General features: G+C 36.5%; 1 protein-coding gene across 15 annotated transcripts in view; it reads right to left on the reverse strand.

Annotated features, from left to right (window-relative positions):
* Positions 1-1,149: 1,149 nt before the first annotated feature.
* LOC112556344 (kinesin-like protein unc-104) overlaps positions 1,150-12,767 on the reverse strand; it is a 39,610-nt gene continuing 27,992 nt past the window's right edge. For 7 of the 15 annotated variants that reach the window (XM_025225255.1, XM_025225252.1, XM_025225251.1 and 4 more), the window contains 11 exons: positions 12,455-12,569; positions 12,071-12,156; positions 11,088-11,203; positions 10,209-10,354; positions 9,895-10,086; positions 9,506-9,640; positions 8,885-9,003; positions 8,516-8,756; positions 8,234-8,353; positions 7,922-8,040; positions 1,150-7,406 (listed from right to left, as the gene is read on the reverse strand). In XM_025225255.1, coding sequence (XP_025081040.1) covers positions 7,367-7,406; positions 7,922-8,040; positions 8,234-8,353; positions 8,516-8,756; positions 8,885-9,003; positions 9,506-9,640; positions 9,895-10,086; positions 10,209-10,354; positions 11,088-11,203; positions 12,071-12,156; positions 12,455-12,569 — 1,429 coding nt within the window. In that variant the 3' untranslated portion in view covers positions 1,150-7,366. The remainder of the gene's footprint in view (positions 7,407-7,921; positions 8,041-8,233; positions 8,354-8,515; positions 8,757-8,884; positions 9,004-9,505; positions 9,641-9,894; positions 10,087-10,208; positions 10,355-11,087; positions 11,204-12,070; positions 12,157-12,454; positions 12,570-12,767) is intronic. The other 8 variants (XM_025225257.1, XM_025225256.1, XM_025225253.1 and 5 more) reach the window with 3 other exon arrangements.

Raw genomic sequence — 12,767 nt, forward strand, 5'->3', positions numbered from 1 at the left:
TCTGCCATGATCAGCTGTCATCTTTAGAATTGGTGGCTCCCAAGTAATTAAAGCTGCTTATCTCCTTGAGCTGAACTATATATATATATGCTTTGCTATTGCCATTAACCATGTCATTTCACTTTGTACTTGACAGGAACTACTTTTCATTTTTATCTTCAATGTTGTCTTTTATTTCTTCTTCCTGCCCAGCTAGCATTTCTTGGGCTGTTGAAAGTAGCACTGCCTTAATATTTCTGAAGAGGGTGTCTGCATCACAGTCCATGATTAGGGCCTTAAAGATTTTCGCAACATTTGTCTTTAGCTTCTCAAAGTCAAAGCAAATTTGGGGGTTGGTTGAGTGGCCCTTTACCTTCAGGCTTCGCTAGGACAACATTATGAACACCAGCCCCTGGGTATGGCCCTGTTGATTCTTGATTTGAAGTTGATTTGGTTATGGAACAAATCATATAGACAAGTACTAAGTTGCCGTCCTCAATTAGCGGCCTGGTGGTGCAACGGTTAGCGCCTGTCACCAATACAGTGAAGGTTTGCTGCCCAGAATTCGTTTCTCATCTCGGGCACTCTGTTCTTTCTCTGCATGTGTGGCATCTGTTTACAGGGCTGGCTGCTTGCCGTAATATAGCCTCAGTTGCTGGCACAGCGTAAAACACCTATGCCCCCCCCCCCCTCCTCAATTTTTTGTAGAGATGGAAGGTATCAGCTATTGTAAGCCTGTGGCTCTGTGCAAACTCTTAAGAGTCTTAGGTCCCTCTCTGCAAAATTTACCTGCTGTATTTACAGATTGGTGGCAGGAGTCTGGACCAACATGGACTTCATATTTTTATACCATTTAAACACACTTTACCTAACCATCAGCCTCATTTTTGGGTTTATGTTCAGTACCATCTCAGTCATTACAATTATAACACATTACAACACATTCACCCAGCCACAGCTGCTTGAAGTTATGATCTGATGGTTCAACGAACATTTTTTTTTTGTTTTGATTGTTGGGGTGGCAGTTGAAAAGAAAATAGTGGACATTCGGCAATAATGCAAGGCCATTCTAGTCAATACTGCATGGACAGTTATGTCTACAGATCTCAGAATAATATGAACATGGTTATATTATTTGTGCATACACACATACACCAGTAACACAAAAACTGAGTAGCTGGATGCTTTATTTGAGAAGTTGTTGCCAGACAACCACTGAGAGGAAGTCTGCTTCTGTATCCACAGTTTTTGAAATAAGTATCTTACGGCAGGAAACATCAAATGGAATGATAATAGCACAATTATATATTTATATATAATCAGTAGATGAGGACACATTCAGTAAGTACACATATACCACATGGAAAAATTAGAACATGATAAAGATACATCTGTTTGCATTGTGCTCTTTATTATCTCTTCCTTGGTATAAATGCTTGTGCATGTAGCTCTGTATGTAATATGTGTGCACATGCTGGCACAGCTGAGTGGAAGAAAATGTGTGTCTGGATATGTCTGTCTGCACGTTATCTTTATGTGAGATGAATCTACTGTAATGCTTAATGACTGAGAACTACATTTATTTCATTGAACAACTGTATGCTGTGACCAAGACTGAAACTACCCTCTGCCATCCTCTTTCCAGGTGATGTTAACTTCTTTACAAGTTAAAATTTCCATCTTTGTTCAAAGAGAGACAAAAAACATCTTTTAGAGATGTCACAGTGGGACTGCTTAAGAGAATGTATATGCAAACACTGCAGTTTGATTTGACAGCACATATATTTATTCAACTTATTCAAAATCGTTTAGCAAAATAAATAAAATAACCTACTTGGATCAACAACAGTGACCCAGAAAGACACGACCTAAGCCATATCTGAAACCAACAACTTGGCTTAATACATGCTGCCAGCAACCATAACATGTATCTTATTAATGCAAACTTTCTAAAAGCAACATGTATCACAGTACAACTACTGACAGTCTACTGTTGACTTATGGTCAAGAAAGTCCCTTAATCTTCCCACAATGAAAAGTTCAATTTTACACTTGAGCTAAATATAAATGTACAGTAGTCTACAGAATGTGGTAAGCAATGTATAAAGGATTGGTAAAATGAGGATGCCACCAACAATGTGTTTAAAACTTTGTACATCTCTCTGTTACCTCTTAAAGCTCTCCAGCTACAACATAAAACATGGTTCCAATGTACATGAATTTTGTGTTGTAATAACAGAAAAACAGAAATATAAAATTAAGTAAAGAAAAAATGCCATAAACATATGAGAATGACTGAAGAAAATGTTACGCCACATTGGCATTAGATTCTCTGCCAACAATACTGGTGGTAAATTCAAACAAGTCCTAAAAATACTATGACAAAACTGAATTAACCGAAAGTGTGTCAGCGATAAAAACCCTGTTTTACTGCGTGTCAAACTTTAAAACATGAGATAATAAAAAAACACACTTTTGCAAAGCAAGCCTAAAACAAGATGGTGACAGGTGACAAAAGCAAAGAATTAAATATCACCATTTGTCCCTGTAAAATACAGCAAATCCTTTAAACTTTTGCCACAATATTAGGAAAGTGGAGAGAGGGAAAGATGAGAAAAGCTTCAAAGCAAGAGCTAAAATTTGTGTAAAATTTATAGTTTCTATCTGTTGAAAAGACCAAGTGTTATTAACACCACAAACCTAATGAGCAGTTCAAGACCACTGACCCTCTCTCCTTCCCATTCATGATGTACATTACGAAATAAGCTTAAAGCCCAAACATCAGTCCTTGAATTTCAACTGACAAGAACATTCCAGAAGAAGGAGCAGGTTGTATATCCAAGTCTTGTTCGAAAGCACTGTATGAACAGCATATGAGGCTTTTTTTACCACACTATGCCAGTCCAGTGTACGCTCAACAGGTTCTCATAGCTAACTTCACTGCCTCTACCACTGCTGAAAAACTTCATAACCCTTAAGCTAAAGCTGAATATCACAGAAAATGACTTAATATAACACAAGAAGGAACAGACACCGGTACATCGATTATGGAGGACCTCAGATGATAACCAATCTATACTTAATAACAAATCTAACAATATCAGAAATTAAAGACCAATACACAGCTGAATGCTAGAATTTGCTGATTGTCACGACTTTACATTCTCATTAAAGGCAGTGCATGCTGGCTGTGCACCCTACAACCTAAGTACTTATTTGCAAGATTTTGCTTTCAGTGTATTAAATATTGTAGTATTGTTGTTAATTCCCTTAGCTTCAGGCGCAAGACCAGTTTAAAACACTGAATATTGCAAAATTTACAGTTATAGCGTTATTATTGTTGTGGGTTTTTTTTTTTTACTGCAAGTCAAGACTAGACATAAATCTTCTGCTAGTAACAAAAATAGGCCACATCTAGTGAATTCTCAAAAAGGAAGAAAAGAGCTGGATTAATCATGACAAAATTACTCTAGGTTTCAGATAAAATATGCATACAGCCATTGAATGAAACAAGATTTTAACAACACTTCCAAAGACAAAGTTTGGCAGTCAATATATTGCACAAAGTAACAGTCTGCTTGGCATCAAAAATGATACACTGAAATGTACCCAAGAAGCAACCTACTCAGCTACAATATTACTTATGAAGCAATGAAATCTACAGATGGGTTGAAGTCCTGCTGACCTAAATAAGCTATATATATATACAAACCTAATCACCCACCAGAAAAAAATGAGAAATGAAAATGGGCATCACAACAAAGGCAGTCTGCTCTCCAGACAATACAGAATGACAAAATGAGTAACGATCACAGAACTTGCAGCTTGTGGCACGTGCTAAAGAAATGCACACAACACAGTGCCACAACAAACAATGTGTGTCTTCTACAGTAAGCACAAACTTGTATGACAAATAAGGCAAAGCCAAAGCTGTTTCAAGAGGGTTCTAAATCAGATGCTGATTTACCACCATGCTCATTTTTTTTTAACTGCATGCAAATGACTTTTGAAAAGGTTACCTAATGCTAAGCATGTGAAATTCTTGAACCTCCAGTTTGTCCTTTTAAAAAAATGTTTTTATGGCATGCTATGATCAGGTCACCATCCTACTGTATGACTGTTGGCAATCATTTCTCATACTCGGGTTTGAAAGGATCTCTGCTAAATGCATAGCAATGTAAACTATTAGATGGTACTGTTGTATCATTATTTTCAGCATTCTTAGGGATTTTGCAAGATCTTCAATGCTGGATTCATATCTTTTTTGACCCTGCCACCTAAGTATCATCCCATATGACACATATTGTCATCTGTCATAGTAAAAAATTCTCACCAAGAAGCCTACAAAGTCACAATTATCAGCATACCCTATCTCAGGTATGATTGTAGTACTTTATCTTCACCTGTAATACTTCTCATTTTGTTGTCCCATGTGTTTAAAGATTATGCTTGGTTTGGTGAATAAGTACAATTAAACAATAAAAGGCAGCAACATATTCACAGATGAAAAATGATGCATGTATATGTTACAAATCATACAAAATGCTACTGCCACCTTTCTGCAATAATTTATACATATTTACTGAAAACATTTACAGAGCTTTACAGCTGAAGTTTGTACATCCACTTTATTTATCACCTCAAAAAAAAAATTGCCTGCTTTTAAATGATGCTTACTCAAATTTTTGGTGGATAAACACACACACACACACATACAAAGTTTCATCATATTCTCATCTCTGACACTGTAGCACTGATAAATATAAAATTCTCCTGCTACCTACATAGATATTTGTGCTATTTTTAGTGTGCTTTATTCATGTGCAAAATGAGGAACAATTCCACATGCTAGTTTTCAAATACAAATATCAGCCTGTGACATTCACGTGAGGTTTGCTCTTCAAACACATTTTTATGTATGTACCCTTTTTTAAATCCACTGTAAATAGCAGCCTTGATGCTTATTATTCATCAGTGTTTAGTTTGATCTTCCTGAGTACTTTGTTTCACTACCAAGAACATGTCAGTCAGGTTACCGTTTTAGTCATGGAATGATAATTCTTGGGTATTAAGACCTGGCATACTTTATGCTAGGCATTATCTTTTACAATTCTATCATATTAATTCCACCACTTTTACATATTTTACAAACTTTAAACAATATTTTTGCTATATTTGATCCTGCACTTTACAAAATTTAGATATATTTGATAAATTTTCTTGTACTGTGCTGGTTTCTTATCACAAGAATATACTTTGACTAAAATATTTAATTACCCTGCATATAATAGAAATGGTCATGAAGCCAGATTTGACAGTAACTGCTCTTGAAAATATTTTATGTCAAAAAGAATTTAAGGTCTTAAGCATTGATAATCCATACAATTAACCTTTAAAATCTGATAGAGACCAGAGACAATAGATACAACAAACACTGTATGCTAATGGCTTAATAAGAAAACCTAACAATTTACCCCTAAAGAATGCTATGAGAAATACAGGAAGCTCCAAACCATAAATGCCTACATTTTTCATAAATGAAGTACAGAATTTTTTTTGAAACATAGAAATAAAGAACACTTGTTGACGTAATTTGTGGCACATAAGTTAAATATAAAATCTAACAATGCACATTGCATCTAGCAATTATAGATGCTTTTTGCACGATGATGCATGGACAAATATAAAGCATACCTACATGATTTATAAAGAATCATCAATGTAGATGGCAACAAGGGACAAAAATCTTTTGTCTACAATGAAACAGTCCACTTCAGACATCAGCAGACTTTTCAAAGTACTTTCTTAACTGCTATTGTGATACTCTTTGCTTAACATTACTTTGTTATTCATGAAGATATTAAGTATATTAGCAATATAAATCTCACATTTTCTTCTGAAACCTACTCCACTTATCTTATGACTGCATGCAACATAATTAAGAGATTTCTTGCATTAGAAGTAAGAAATATTAGCCAATAATGTATTGAAGGGAAAAAGTAACTGCTTGTAACTGTATGAATCTACCAGTTCATTCAATTTAGAATGCAGTCTTGTAAACTGGAGGATGGATTGACTACCAGTCATAATAATGATACAAATGCCTACTATGCCAAAAAAAACCAACACAAGACAAAAACCAAAACACTAGCTTAAAGCATGAATTCCTTTTAGCAACACAACTAAAATAGGAAAAAAACCCATGAAGTGACTTCTCTTCAAAGGGTGAAGCTTATAGACTTCTAATAACTAATTCTTGGCTACATGTTGCAATTTTTCTTTAAACAATCGGTGAGTCAAGAAGAAATGGATGAATTTGTACATAGCAAGTCAGCATTCATTAGGAGACAAAAGGCTAACAAAACTTCTAAAAAACAATAGCTAAAATCTATGAATTACAGTATTCTTAGGAGATGAAGTATTTACATGGATTGGGATCGAGGATCCCATGTAAGTACTTGTGCTATTTTGAACAGGAGTGTGTTTTTTTCCCTCTTTTGTCAAATGGCCTACATCATAAAGGTGTTATGATTGACACAACTGATTTATTTTGAGTGGGTTAAGTAGCACAAAATAGAATGAAAATTATGAATGTTTCTAAACTATTACTGATATTATGCTATAATTTCAGTAATATTTTCATCTTGCTTAGGAAATCTAATGCCAACAGTATTTAGTCACCCAGTTGGCATCATGATTCTCAAGCATAATCAGCATCACAATTTTCTTATAATGGTTCACAAACATTAACCCAAACTAAGAACAGCACAATGAAACTCCTTTTCTTAGCTGGGTGACTATCAAATCTAGCAGGTTGCCGCTCTCTGACAAAAAACTCTTTTTTTTTTTTAAAGGAACCTGTGTGCAGTTACATGACAGAAGTCTGAAAGATCCCAGCACTAAGTAAAAAGTGTAGGTCTACTTCTGTAATGATTTGTTATCACAGGAAAAAAAACTGTAGAATGAGATACCAGACATTCACATGAAGAATGAATCGGGCTGCACACCAGAGGTGCTACAGGATACCAACAAAATGGCACATAATACACAGATCAAGTCTATATCTCATGGCGACAGCACTTATTGTGGGAGAAGTGATATTGAAATTTTTTTCTTGGAAGCATGGATCCTGATGAAGCACAGTCTCCATGTTGATGTTCTGTTTGCTTTGATGAACAACATCCAGGGAGAAAAAAAAGACTGCTGATTGATGGCAGGTAACTATTGTGATGTCAGTGGGAAAGTAGGTTAAACTGCTAACCAGCTCTTTAACTGCTTCCACTCTACCTTCTCCTTTTGTAGCAGCACAGCGTCCCAGCCATACAATTGCTGGATTCAGATACTTCAATAACTTTCTCCATTTCCGTCTCATTACAGCTTATCGCTTTCAGATCATCATAACCTGCTTCCTCCTTGACAGCTTGGACCTGAAAGCACATGTTTCTATCATCTTCAGCATCCCTACTAGCAAACAAAAATTTTTTTATGCCATTGCTCAACCTGCGACTGTTACAAACAAAATATTTTACTTAGAATAACGCTGATGTAATCAAACAGAAATCACCCATTGCAGGAATAAACTCCTCCATATAATAAGTCTAAATTATTCTGTAGTCAGAGAATACACATATACAGTTATGACTCTGCAATAATAAGTTATTCTTGTTGAGCGTCCACCATTAAAATTTTGTGATAAGTGAATCGTTAAATTCTAATTTTCACTTTGCTCTAAAAGCCTTGCACAGAGAAAGTGAAAAAGCACGAAGTCTACAAAAAAGAAAGAGAACTGGCAGAGTATAGAGCAGATTAATGTGCAGACAACTTCAACAGTAGAAATAAAAAAATAAAACTAAATTGTTAAAAAAAAATTATAAAAAGAAATCTGTGTAAGAATCGACCATTGTGTTTCTTAACAGCAGCTACTTATGAGTATCTTACATACCTAATCTGGCCAGCCAGCAGAGGGTTAATAGCATATAGCCAGTCGTGAAAGTCCTTGTCATCAATTGTTTGCAGGAGGAAACCACGGGTCTTGGTCATCACAGAAAAAGCATTCTGCGTCTGTCAATCACAGATAAAACTCAGTTCAGTGCCCTGACTACTTTCAAACAAATAGTGCTAAAAACAACACAGACTTTAGGCCATTTTATAATGATGAGAACATGACAAACTCTCAAGCAAAACAGTAAATGCCATGACAAAGATGCCAAATCTTGCTACAACTTAAGCAGGACTGATCAGACATCAAGGTCACCTTCAGTAGGGCTTGCTGGTCCTCTGAGTACTCAATGTGAGCTGTGGCCAAGTTGATGATTGCACGAACCACAGGGTCCTTCTCGTTGTTATAAACATACACATATGGACGACGTACAACCTGTCAAGAATAAACATGGTACACAATGATCAAAGGAATACACAGATAGGCAAATACGTGGCACTGTGTCTTACTATTCATGTACAATGTCTTCCTTTTCCCATCTATATATATAGCATGATCAAAACCAAGCCATCTTTGTTAATGACTGACAGTACCTACCACCCATCGCTTCATCCAGCCATTGGTGTTTTCCTCCAGAAAGTTGAGGTATCCACGGCGAGAGACTACAGGTGAGACACGGACCTCTTCCACATCGGGCACAAAAAGTGGAGCATCAAGGTTGATGGGTTTGAGCGGGAGAGATAGTTTTCGGTCGTTGGTTTCTGCTATTGGTGACACCCCAGTTGTTTGTATATTCTCACAGGAGCGTGATGGCTGAATCGGTACAGAGGTGACTGACCTGAATAAAGAAAATGAACTAATGTCAACATATTAACTCCAAAACATTTTTGACCCTTTCCCTGCATGTTTGCATTTGTGTGTGCATGTGTGCATGCATGCAAAAGTGCATAAATAGAAGATGCTTACTTCACCAGGTCCGATGTAGAAGACACCATGCTTATTCCCATCGAGTCACTAATGGCACTATCACTCTCTTCAGAGGTGGTGATTATGGAGGAGCTCAGAAGGGAGTCAGTTACTGATACCTGAAAAAAAGATTAAGCAAGCACTGCAAATATATAATGTCAAACATCTAACATGTGGCAGTAGTTTCTAAAGTACAGGCATTGCACTCCTGGAAATATGAGTTCTGGAAAGAAGTCAAAAAAGAAAGCATGAAAGAAATTAAAGGGTGTGGATATTACATATCTGAAGACAAAGATGATGTGTGGATGCTATACATTTGAAGATGAATACATGAACTGCCAAAGCAGTAACCAGAATTAGGTCTTCATCAGCTATGTTTGGTTGATATGCACTGTATAATATTTTTGGGCATTTGATCCATCTACAAAAACAGGGTTTTAAAAAACTCAACCATTTGAGAGTTTTATCACTGAATACTGATGGTAAGGATCCTAACAAAACAGTTTTACCAATATATCCTAACCCTGAAATAAACCGCAATACGCAAAAACTGCAAAATCTCCACTAGCATCATTCCTGTAATGGTACATGGGTTTTAAAATCTACAGCAAAATGACTCACAGCAATAGCATCAATGGGTGGAGGCTTGAGTGGCAATTTTCCTTGCAACATGAGACGGGCACAGCGTGCCAAGAGTTGCTTTTCATGGTCCTCAATGGCTTTAAGGTCATAGATGTTCTGCGTCTGCTGAATTTCCTGAGGCACAAACAAGCACACCTTATCCTCTACGTGATGGCATTAACCCAAGTATATTAACTGACTTTGAAGACAGTTATTAAGTGATTTTTATCCCTTATCCATGCTTAGACAAGATTTTTTTTTCTGCTTCTCATTCTTTTCTCAATGTTTTGCATCTATCGGTTTGTGAAATGTTCTTATCACTGAAAAGCAAAAATACAAAAAAAGGCATGCAAGCCCAGAAGATGTCAGATCTGACCCTTCCCTACAACCTTCTCTTTCATATCGAAGTCCTTAGAGTTTTCATCGCTGATGTAGATAGAGGCATCCATTGGGATGCCATGCAAGCTACGGGCCTTGGCCTGGGAATTCTGGATTTCTTTGTCCAGCTTGCTAAGCTCACTGGTCTTGTTCTGTTCTAACAGTTTCTCACGCAGTAGAAGCACATGGCGAGTCTTCTCCACCTGAATAATACAAAGAATGGACAAGATACTTGGATGGACAGCAGACAGGTACATGCCAATTAAGAAAAAAAGCTAAAATGGAAATACCTCTAAGCATTGTGGATAAACAAGTCAATTAATACCATTTGCAGGCGAGTGAGTTTTTCCAGTTCCCACTGATGATCCACCAGGAGGGAATCACCTCTTGGCCGCCAGCCATTCAGATTTTCCTCTCCACGTACGTAGGTTGAGGAAGTGTCCAATACACGTCTCTGACGGCGCTCAACACCTGTCAAAGGTTAAAAGAAGCAGCGGCAGTAGTGACAAGTACCGTATAATTGTACACAAAAATCATGTTTAGGGAATGATGGAATTGACATTTCCTCATGCTAAATACCGACTTGTGCTTGAAACACTATACCAACAGCAATGTCAGGCCTATAACCCAGCCTGCAATAACAGAAAGTGCAAAGTGAGACAGCTGCCAGTCATATGTTTGGAAAATATTGTACATATAGTTTTAATGTAATAAAGGATTATTGAAATACTCCAAACTGTTTTACAACCTCAAAAATGTTAATATTTAAAATAAGACTTACATTTTATAAAATGATCTTTTGAAAAACTCTTTTCATCTACTCTTTCTAAGAAAACATTACATAATCTGTTTTACATAGATCACTAGACAAAAATTCCTTATGTCATTACATCAGATTACACAGTCTGATTAATAAACTGAAGAGTCCCATGCTAGCTGTAATGTTAGTCTATAATCCTAAAGACATAGACAGTGGCTTTCCTTTAACTGTAAAAAGCATTTCAATAAATGAGGTTGAAAAGAAAATACGTTTATAGGGGAAAATGTGAAGAAATGAGATAAAAACCAATGCTAAGAACTAACAAAAGGATTGTCAGCATCTTGAAACAAAAATTAAAAACAAAAAGTAAAAGAAAAGAAAGACAGATAACATGAAAAACAAGTAAATACAGGGAAGGTGACCACAGGAGATGGGAGGACAGACCTGGACTACCTGTCTCAGAGAACTTGCGAAGAAGCAGTTCGTACACGCCTGACACCTTGTTGCAGTCCATGCTCCGGGAACCACCAAACAGTGATCTGAGGGCTCTGAAACGAGGGCTGCGTCAGGCGAATAACACGCAACGCAACCATGTCAACAACATCCACCCTTTACCTTCCAGTACAACAACACAGGCACAGTTAAGCAGGCAATAAAGTGAGGGTGTACTAAAAACCAAAGAAATTAAATTTTAAAAAAAAAATAGTGACTAATCAAAGTCAACAAAATCAACATACTGCTATTTGAGAAACAAAGAAATAAATTCAAACATGATGGCACCACAAATAGTATAGTGAAGTGAAATGGATATCAGCTACTTGCTCCCATACTGTCAGTGTCATGTCCTTAACAATAAATATTTATACATTATTCCACCTCTCCTTTACTTTGGTTTTACTAAAATCATGTATCTGAAACTTGCAAATGACTTCTTATCAAATTCATATCAACAGATGAGGACAGATATCCGAAAGATGAAGAAGAACAGAGACTGTATTTATATTCACATTTGCATACAGCATCCTAATACAGGTAGAGAAACAAATAAAAGCAACAGAAAAACAGAATTAACAGATATCTGGTCAGTCTGATTAGATACGTGGAGAGGTATATGTATAATTGATTACAAAAGTCTTAGTGTATTAGATTTATTAATGCTGCCATAAAAAGGCTCAATATTAAAGTGTAATGATAAACTATAAGCTAGTATAATAGTACCTATATGCACCAATATTGTGATACACGTGATAGTAAAACTATGAATAAAGAAACAAGAACTTTCTAGATAGTTAGGTTTGCAATAAAATCAAAACAAGGTATGGAAGGAGGATTAAAAAACAAAAACTTTCTATTCAGGAATTATGAGGAGAAAGTAATATTAAAAGTCAGCCATTAAGCTTACGTCACACACAAGAATTATGATGTACCTGGGAGCTGAAATCTTGACATCACGTGGATGAATGACAAGAGTGAGATCTTTGGTGACGCAAGCTGGTTGTGGGCAGTTCTCCATCTACACATAGTAAAAGATTTCTGTGGAGACTAAACACTCCTCACCAGGGCGCAAACTACTCAAAACATAATTTCTCCTTTGTGGACACTTTCCAACAAAACAAACCCACACCTCTAGTTCTCCCTCCATCTTCCTTCAGTCTGTTTGTATCTATGTGAGCATATGCCTATTTAACACATGTCAATCAATCATTCAGTCCTCTCTGGCCCATGAGGCGACAAGGCAACATACAAAAATTAAGTTTTCAAATAAATCAACATCATAAGCAAATGCAATCATCCATGCTTTTCATGTTTACCTCCAGATAAGCGGATAGTGTCATGTATACATTTTCTCCATGGGGTGTGACACGGTTCAGCAGTGGAGTATCATGCAAAGAACTGTCCCAGGCTGCTTCAAACTGGAAAAACACCCTGAACAAGGCCAAGACCCGTCATGATAAATGAAGAGATAGCTATAAGTACTTAAAAGTCATAAATGGTTTGCATGATTATAAATGGAAATGTTTAAGAATGTGTCTAATCCAGCACGAACTCATTATTCCTGGTATTTTATTTCAGTCTCAATCTCACATAACGTAGACTGCTTTAGTGAAAATTGTCAATAATCAT

Source organism: Pomacea canaliculata, linkage group LG2, assembly GCF_003073045.1.
Source record: "Pomacea canaliculata isolate SZHN2017 linkage group LG2, ASM307304v1, whole genome shotgun sequence".
Taxonomy (NCBI): Eukaryota; Metazoa; Mollusca; class Gastropoda; order Architaenioglossa; family Ampullariidae; genus Pomacea; species Pomacea canaliculata.